Genomic DNA, 10,228 nt, shown 5'->3' on the forward strand with positions numbered 1-10,228 from the left:
TCCTTTTCTTGATGATCTCCAGTAGCCACCAGACGGCAACATACACACAAAGATACCAACAAACAATTCAATTCTAAGCTATATGCCAACCAACAATACGAACTCTTCATCCATCCAACTTCAAGAAAACATTCCGCATACACACCAAACAAAATTCAAAATTGCACAAGAAAGAAGAACCCCATTGTAAGCAAAACCCCATCAATTCAGAAACCAGTCATCCACTGCCAACATACATATTTGTTATCAAGCGTCTTGGACTTGTGGAACGCAGTGGTTGGAACTTGGCGAGACATGGCTGCCGAATCGGCCTCAGCCGGAGAAGAAACAGGCTACAAATGGTCCATTGGGAGTAACTGGAGTTGAGAAATTCGACGGAGGAGGTGAAGGTAAAGATTTCCGATCGGAAAACGGTGGTTGCGCGGAGAAATGAAGAAAGAGAAAGGGGAAAAGGAGAGAGAAAGGAAGGAGAATTGGACGGGAAAAACTTTCCCCGACTGGCGGAAAAATCGCAACGAAGATGGTGAAGTGACAATATAAATAAATTATCTATAAAATATCAAGACTCTTTTCAAACATAACAAATGTGTTACATGATATGGTAAAATTTTAGGGGTGGAACGCTGAGATGGGGAGAATTTTCATGTCTAAGGAATTCTGATTATGTATGTTCAAATATTAAGATTATATACGATACATAAAAGAAAAATGATGATAAGATACAAGACATGTTATGAAAATGGATCCACAAACAATTAAAATCGATGAAATAGGATAATGGGCCTCCAAATACTAGGATGTGCGGATATATCATCTCATGTTAGGTCCTCAAACAGTCTCTTAGTGTTTATCTACTATAAATCACACTATACTATTATATATGTCTATATGTGATATGATATATACTAATAGTTGTTTATTGCAAAGATAGTGATATTTTGTCATATTTATAAATGTTTTCAATAGTTTTATCGTTTAAAATAATTTCTCAAATATCAATTTACATCTTTAAACTTAAAACGTTTGGTCATTGAAATTTTTTAAAACTAATACTAGTTTCTAAACTTTAAGGTGTGACAAATTTTTTAGATTAGTTTGTAATGATTTTTTAAAAAAGATTAATTTGTAATGATTTAATTCCTATACTATCAAATTTATAATAATTTAATCCATAAAATTTATAAATAATAATTTAGCTTATGTACTTCACAATTTATAACGATTTAGATCTTGAGATTTTTCATTAAAAATGTCTATTAATTTTTATTATGCAATAGCTTATCTTTATAATATAAATAAAATTGATTTACAATTAATTTATCAAATTACAAGTGTAAAAAATTCTATTAAATAGGAACGAAATTGTAATGGTAAGGTACATAAACTAAATCATTACTTATTAAAGTTTAGAGACTGGATTATTACAAATTTGAAAGCAAACAAACTTAATCGTTTACAATTAAATTCCAAAAATGAATGGTTACTTTAAAGTTTGGAGACAAAACATGGTTTAAACATTTACCCCTGTACATTATATTTCAATGAACAGATGACATAAATTAGTAATCTTTTCAATTATGAAATTGAACCTCCAACTTCATTGAAACGGAACACATGTGAATACCACTTAGTTAAACCCTAATATATTGAGAAATTTAGAGTTTAAAAAAATTAAAATGATACCGTCATTAATATGGAAGAATTCTTAGGGGGCATTCGAGGCAATGAGTTAGTTATTATAGTCATAGGTTATGATAGTTTACATTTGGGTGTAGATTATTTTAATTTGGACTATATGTATTTGAAGTGTAAACTATTTTAGTTTGAAAATGAAATAGTAAATACAGTAATAAATAATAAAAAAATAATGAAGATAAAATAGTAAAAACTAAAATAATTTTTATTGTAACCTCTTAAATCTTAGGATAATGAATTTATATTTTCGATAAATTAGAATAACCGACTAAGAGCACTCCAACTCAGAGCCTAGTGGGCGCTTCTGATTCTCTTACTTTAGTGTATTATTAATATTAGATATAATATAATTATTGTTATTGAAAAATAATTGTTTTCTTTAAACAAAAAGCGGATCGTTAGGGAATGGAAATCATTAGACGTGATATCTACAATATGATTGATGGTGGAAAAAAAATTACTTGCTTCGTAAGGTTTTTTTTTTTTTTTTTTTTTGATAATTTTTTATTTCATTTTTTGTTTAATTTTTAAATTTGTCCGTTTGATAAAGGTTACAAACTTACAAAGCCACGCTACCAAGCTCGCCAAGTTAATAGTTTTGACTATAATAAATTTCTATCAAATATGTCGATATTTTATTGATATTTCTATGTTTTCATGGATTCGACATCAATATAAGGGATGAATCTGTATTTCTTTTATGTCAGGAAAAAATTCACGAAACACAAAATAAACATAAAAATGTCATTAATATAAACATAATATCAATAGTAGACATGCTAGCTTGTTTGAAAATCATAAAATATTTATTTACTAATTTAAATTTATTTTTATAATTTTTCCAAAAATATTATCAAAATTGACATTTTATTGATATTTTCATTGAAATTTGTATAAAATTGAGACCTGAATATTTTAGTTATTATCGACATTTTAAATCTTGATTTTGATCTTACAAATCTTGAGAGAAATGATTACTTCATTACTGTTGGAGGAAAAATTTCGGACCAATCACGGATCGCCACGTCATTTACTAAGTTAATGACGAAATTCTAAAATCGTCAAATTTGGAACCAATTAAGAGTTGACATGTGTCCCAAATTGAAGTCGAAGACAAATTCTCATGACATCACGTGTTTTTGTCACAGTGAGTAAAATTAATTTCGCCCGATTTGACATTATAATTTGGGTTTTGGTTCATTACGCCCAAAAAAGGGCTTAATTTGGGTCTAAATGCCAAAATAGGCCCAAATTTAATTAATTGGACCTAGACTCAAATCCAATTAATTTAGCCCAAAGACCAAGCACAAGTCCAACTAAACCTAAACTCATGGACTAATCAGGCCCAAGCCTATGAAGTCTATCAGAAAGTCTTATAAATAGAGAGACTCTCCTCATTTCAAGGGTCAGCAATTCCGACATTCAGAGAGCCCGGAGAGAATTTACCAACAAGCAGAAGACTTTTAAGACTCCTGAAGACCCTTGAAGACACAAGGACTTTTCCAAGAATTCTACTTCAAGAACGTTCGGTGTTTTTCTTCTTGAAGTCAAGCACATTCATTCAACCAAGAAAGAATCAGAAGATCAAGTCACTAGTCGCTGGGACCTTCGAACCTGTGGTTGCATGATTCCAGTAGGAGATCCAAGTCACAGATCTGCAAAACAAGGGAGAATATGTTGATAGGAACGATGATGAAGGCTGGACCCTCGTGACACGCCGAAAGAAGAAAAAGTTGAGCCTTACCCAAAAAGAGTCACATTTCTATCGAAGTTATAGAAGAGGGAGCAATACCCAAAAGAGGAAGGGAAGAAAAAAGGCTCGAAAGCCCAAGGCTGTTGAGGAAGGAAATGAGGACATTCCTCATCCCAGCGACAAGTGACTTTGGCGGATTTCCTCTCAGAGAACTTTCGCAACTAGGGTTCAGAAGAAATGCTAGAGGGCGCTACATGTCATGCTGTCAGCACCATCGAAGAAGAAGATACCCTCCCAAGCTCATTAAAATCGATAGAAGAACCAAATGGCTTATCATCATTCAATATAGATAACCTGTTCTCACTCCCGCAAAAAGATAAGACAACCCCCATTGAGGCGTTGTTAGAATCCAATGTATCCGGTGCACCGACCTCTACAACACGTGCATATGCCTCGTGTTGTACATCCATAGGCTTCTCAGACAAAGATCTGCTGCTAGGATCCAAGTTGCACAATAGGCCTTTGTATGTCTCCGGACACATTCGAGAACAAAAAGTCGGTCGGATTCTCATCGATAATGGATCCGCTATCAATATAATGCCTAAAGCCTGTCTCTTATACACATCTAGATGTGTATAAGAGACAGTGTCCGGTGCACCGACCTCTACAACACGTGCATATGCCTCGTGTTGTACATCCATAGGCTTCTCAGACAAAGATCTGCTGCTAGGATCCAAGTTGCACAATAGGCCTTTGTCTGTCTCTTATACACATCTAGATGTGTATAAGAGACAGGCTAAAGGGCGATAGGCATGATACGCTTAGAGCTCCTCATCGGCGACCTGAAGGCTGATGCGTTGTTTCATGTTATAGACTCAATGACCACCTATAAGCTGCTATTAGGGCACCCTTGGATTCATAAGAATGGTGTGATTACGTAAACGTTACATCAATGCTTCAAGTTTTACCAGGATGGGATTAAGAAGGTTGAAGTAGACTCTCATCTATTTTCAGAGGCTGAATCTTACTTCGTGAATGTGAAGTTTTACTTGAAGAGTGAGAATTTTGGTGAAGTAATGCTCGTAGAGTCCTCACTAGTAAAGAAAGCAGGTAAACCCCGATAAAGGTCACCAATTGATACAAGGAAAGAAACAGGTAGCAAGCCTTCAGCCAAAAAGGGAGTGAGACATCCACCAGCGTCGGAGAGACACCTGTGGTGAAGGATGGAAAGGCCTTAAAACCTCTGATTCTACGCTACGTCCCTTTGTCGAGATGGAAGAAGGGTGAGTCACCTTTTATAGAATGCTCAAAAGTTTTGTAAGTCGACAATATTGAAATCCTAAATGAGGGTTTCGTCACACCTTTCACACTAATAACGAAGTTAGAAGTCCACAAGCTGGAGCCGAAATTGACGAAGTTAAATATGCCCGAGAAGCGAACTAAATACGGATTCGATCCCAAGGCTTACAAGTTGTTGGCGAAGGCGAGTTATGACTTCACAACTCACACTGAGTTTAAGAGCTTGAAGATTTATGAGCAACTCATACTCTTGTCAACCTAAAAAAAGCTTTTGCAAGAGGGACATGTTATACCTACGTCGAGGATGGGACTCGAATATAAATCGTTGGAACCAGTTTGCATAACCAGAAAGGCGAAGGAAAATGTGGCCAACAACAATCATATCATCACAGAAGTTGAATGATGCAGGGGAAAATGAGAGCAAAGATAAAAGAACCTCAGCCTTCGACCAAATTAGGTCGTCTGCTGCACGCGCTTTGGCCTTCGAGAGATTGAGCATGATGGAAACAGAAAGGGAAATTCCACATATGATTCTCAGAGTTACTCGGCACTTAGCACTTTGAAGGTTGACTCTGCCTAGCGAAAGAGAGGAGGAGATCATCTGTCAATTGTCGGTAGTGGCGCAACCATCAACCTTCGAGAGATTAGGCATAGTTCTGAAGAAAAGTGAAGGAAAACCCCGCACCCTTATTTTTTATCACCTAAAGCGCAAGAGGGTTGAAGATCACTCCGACAAACATGTCTTCAGTGAGATAAAAGGGAAGGGAAAAGATTGCAGTGACACTACCAATATGGCTATAAGAAAGAGGGGGCCAATACCCCAAGAGTCAATCTGGCGATGCCTTAACCTTAAAGACGCTGAAAGGTCGTCAAACAAGAAAGTAAGAAGTGACAGAGAAATTCGTAGTATCGTCCCCTCACAAATGAAGAGAAAGACCTTCATTACTCTATGCACAAGCGAAGGCTCGCTCAAGATAAAAAGGTGCGATTTTTTCTTCATCAACCCTCAGAATGGAGGCTTAGAGCAGAAGGAAGACGAAACTTCATGCCACCACATTACCGTCACAGAAGACTCCAAGAGTGATGCGACCGAAAAGGAGGTGGAAGATGCTCCATTAGGCCTGGAGAACAGTGGTCAATCTATGGTGGACGAGCTCAAAGAGGTGAATCTGGGCACAGCAGAGGAACCGCATCCGACTTTCATCAGTGCATATCTCTCTGAAGAGGAAAAGGGTGAATATATGAGTCAGCTCGCCGAATATAGGGATGTTTTTGTCTGGTCATAAAAAGAAATGTCAGGGTTGGATTTAAAGATAGCAGTCCACTACCTTGCGATGAAACAAGGATGTCGACCCGTCAAGTAGGCTCAGTGACGTTTTCAGTCGAAACTTATTCCCCAAATTGAAGTTGAAGTCAATAAGTTTATTGAAGCAAGATTTATTCGGGAAGTCAAATACTCAACGTGGATAGCCAACATTATCCTAGTTAGAAAACAGAATGGACAGCTTCGTGTTTGCATGGACTTTTATGACCTAAACAGCATGTGTTCGAAAGAGGATTTTCCATTTCCTATCACGGAGATCATGGTTGATGCGACAACGGGACATGAAGCCATATCCTTTATGGATGGATTGTCTGGGTATAACCAAATACGAATGGCTCTTGAGGATGAGAAAATGATGGCATTTCGAATCCCAAAAGGGATATATTGCTACAAGGTAATACCCTTCGGATTGAAGAATGCTGGCGCTACTTATCAACATGCCATGCAGAAGGTGTTTGACGATATGTTGCACAAACACGTAGAATACTATGTGGATGACCTTGTGGTTAAGATCAAGTAGTGACAAGACCATTTAAATGATTTGAGAACTATGTTTGATCGCTTGCAAAGGTACTAGTTGAAGATGAACCCTCTCAAGTGCGTGTTTGGCGTAACCTTAAGGAAGTTCTGGGCTTCGTTGTGAGATATCGAGGGATAAAGATAGATCAATTCAAGATCAATGCCATCCAAAATATGCCAAGACCAAGGAATCTACATGAGTTGAGAAGTCTGCAAGGGCGTCTGGCCTACATCCAAAGGTTTATTTCCAACCTGGCAGGGCAATGTCAGCTCTTTCAAAGACTGATGAGAAAGGGAGAAAAATTCGAATAAGATGAGGCCTGTCAAAATGCTTTTGATAGCATAGAGAGGTACTTGCTTAGTCCTCATCTCTTAGGAGCCCCAATAGCAGGCAAGCCATTAATATTGTACATCACAACGCAAGAAATATCGTTGGGGGCGTTGTTGGCACAAGAAGGCGAGAAGGGAAAAGAGCGTGCTCTCTACTACCTAAGCAGGACCTTAAACGGAGCTGAAGTCAATTACTCCCTTATTGAGAAAATGTGCCTCGCATTCTTCTTCACTATTAATAAGTTAAGACACTATATGCATGTTAGGGTTGATGCCCTAAAGTTTCGTGTCCTGTAGTTTGTAAATAGTTTGTACGAACGCTTGTGATGTACAATATATGATATTTTACTTCACATCTTGATTTTGCTCGGTTGTTTGTTTTATTTGCTTTACCACAAACCAATAAATGTAAAATCCTTGGTTATCTATATGTAACTTAAGCATGCATGTGGTGACATACAAGTGGATCATGTCTTAAGTGATAACCAAAATGGTCTGTAGTATATGGATAAATGAGGGAAACCCTATTCTGGTAACGCTACGGATGCGGCTCGCTTTGTGGAATGGTAACAAGTGTTGTGACTTGTCATAGATGGTCTGATCCTAATCATTCGTGTAGGGGACATACGAGTAGGAGTGTTCTATACAAAGAGTTTGTATAAGACCTGACCACGAAGTGTTAACGTCTCATTATATAACACCGTTCATGACAGATACTTCCTTTCACTAGGATGACCATAGGTAACATGACTTCAATCCTGAGTGAGTTGGGAACCCTTGCCGTTGAGGGCAGTCCTTTTATTTGTATGGGTGCGAATGGCCAGGTCGTCGACTCAAACCTACCATTTTGGGGATTCGTCTAATTTGGGAGCTGGGAACTCAACTTCACAAGATGAAATTCACTCCTTCCCAGAAGTAGGGGCAAGTAGATAGATAGCTCTCTTAAAGGCTGATTCCAGGGCTTGAACGATGTGGCACCACTCACTTTCTCTTGGCCCGAGAGGTGTTCACAAATAGTTGGACTATGTTGTATTGTTCATTAGAGGAATCAGTGGTACTTAAGAAGTGAGATGTAACTACAAGGGCAAAACGGTAAATTGATCCAACTGTACTTACAAGTATCTGTGAAGGGTCATCGTACTCATGATTGGTTATATCCGATGCCCTAGGGTAGCTTAGATACAAGTCCATAATCAATTTTGGCGTTTAGTTTGAAATGTTCAAATTGGAACAAGAGGTAGTTTCAATTGTATATGATATAATTAAACTGGTTAATTATATATGATATAATGATATAATTGACTAAATATATGTGATGCATTATTTTGAAGGAAATTATATATAAATATGATTTATATCAAGTAGAGGAGAAATTACTATAGTGGATATATGATATCAAACTATAGATTAAGAATATAATATGATTATATTCATTTATTAATTAATTGGTTAATTATGTGATAAGTGGCCAGAAACTTCTCCTGAATCGTGCATTAGTGGAAAAATCAAATTCGGTTATTGTAACTGAAGAATAAAATGAAAATTGGTTTCATTTTGCAAAGAGTTCGAAAAAATCGCTCAAGGTGTGAAAACATAACGATCGTTTAGTTGAAAGCCTATACGATAGTGCCTTATCGCCTAAACGATCGCACACATCACGTACTAAACGATCACACACATTTTCTAAACGATCACTCAGCTTTTCTATACAATCACTTAGCGTGTCGAGTTTTCTAAACGATCGCTTACTAATTACTAGACGATCGTTTAGTAAAACTTACATGATCGTGTAGCTTTCTTTAAATGATAAGCATCCGCTATACGATAGCTCTCTCCCACTTGCTTATCGTTCTACACGATCATCCCTTTCCTCCTTCCTCTACCAATTCCATCAAAGACCACTCTTTGGATTCTCACTCTAAGAATACTAAGGGCTCTAAGTGGTGGTGTCGTCCCTGGTTCTGCTTGTTCGTGCGCTGCCATTCGTGTAGACGATCGTGCTGCTGGTAGCCGACTATTTGCTTGGCGATAAAGAACGTAGAGGGTTACTTTCGCTGGGTTGAGTTTGAGGTGAAAACAATCTTCAACTGGTATGTTAACTTAATCTATTGTTATTTTTTTGTTAAAGCATATCGTTAATTAGTGTTAAATTGCATACCTTTTTGTTAGAATGCGTACCCCTTTTAAGAAAGTCCTCTGTTTAAAGAAAGAAACTCATGAGATATTTCAAGTATCTCTGACATCTGTGAGGCCAACCTCCCTTCTCTCAGAAGACTCATAGATGAGTATTTTCGAAACATAGAAAAGTATAATCAGTTTCGGCTATCCTTTTTCTCTCAATTGACTCAGACAAGTAAGGAACAACGTTTGGAGGAGGCCAAGATTAATCTTGAGAAGATATTGTATACGAGAGTAGTGCTTTTGCTAAACGAAAAGTGCTATTCGAACGTGACTCTCGAGCCTTGCAAGAAGAGGAGGAATTGTTAGCCAAGTTGGAAGCCATCAGGGTCAAACAATCTGAAATATCCAAACTGATTTCTGAGAGTTAAGACTTTTTGACTCGACACAAGCTTGACGCCTTAAAAATGCGAGGGACAATAAACGAGATTGAGACCACCCCAACCCTTTCTAATAAAGACGTCAAGACTTTAGATGTGCTACGTCAGATGTTATAAGTCATGCAGCAGGAGCTAGGGAACTACAACTGGGTACCTTGACTTGACGTCGTTCGTCTTACTTACTTAGGCATACACCAGTAGTTAGTGGTTCGTCAAGGCTTAAATTGTATACCTTTTTGTTAGAATATGTGTGTGGTAATTCAGTCACGATGAAATAGGAAAGATCCGAACACGTTCATGGATACTCTTGCTTAAGAGTTCCTTCAATGCAGGCCTTCACAATCCATCTAATTGTAAAAGTCGATCCCATCAAATACATTTTGTCTAGGCCAATCATCGCGGGGAATTTGGTCAAGTGGGCAGTCATGCTTTAGCAATACGACATCGTTTATGTGCCATAGAAGGTGATTAAAGGGAAAGTGTTGGCCGAATTTTTGGTAGATCACCTAATTCCATCAAATTGGAAGTTAAGTGAAGACTTGCCTGATGATGAAGTTCTCTTCACATAAATCACAGGGCCTTGGGATGGCATTTTCTCACTCAATATATTTCTGATGTCACGAATAGACCAAATACAGCAAGTTGTCCTCACGAGCTGTAACATAACTCAATAGTCAATTACCGTTTATCCTGGGTTAATCTGATTTGTTAATACCAGTACTTTTTAGATGAACAACATTTTATGGTCCACCATAACAAAAACCTTTATTTAAGGCTAACTGAGAGGTAAGTCACACTTTATTCAGTCCC

General features: G+C 37.4%; 1 protein-coding gene across 1 annotated transcript in view; it reads right to left on the reverse strand.

Moving 5' to 3' along the window:
* The window catches only part of LOC120090135 (MAP3K epsilon protein kinase 1-like), a 34,115-nt gene extending 33,579 nt beyond the window's left edge, over positions 1 to 536 (reverse strand). Inside the window, exon 1 of the mRNA XM_039047654.1 lies at positions 237 to 536. Within this exon, the coding sequence (XP_038903582.1) occupies positions 237 to 296 (60 nt within the window). The 5' untranslated portion in view covers positions 297 to 536. The remainder of the gene's footprint in view (positions 1 to 236) is intronic.
* Positions 537 to 10,228: the final 9,692 nt, after the last annotated feature.

Source organism: Benincasa hispida, chromosome 11 (genome assembly GCF_009727055.1).
Source record: "Benincasa hispida cultivar B227 chromosome 11, ASM972705v1, whole genome shotgun sequence".
NCBI lineage: Eukaryota > Viridiplantae > Streptophyta > Magnoliopsida > Cucurbitales > Cucurbitaceae > Benincasa > Benincasa hispida.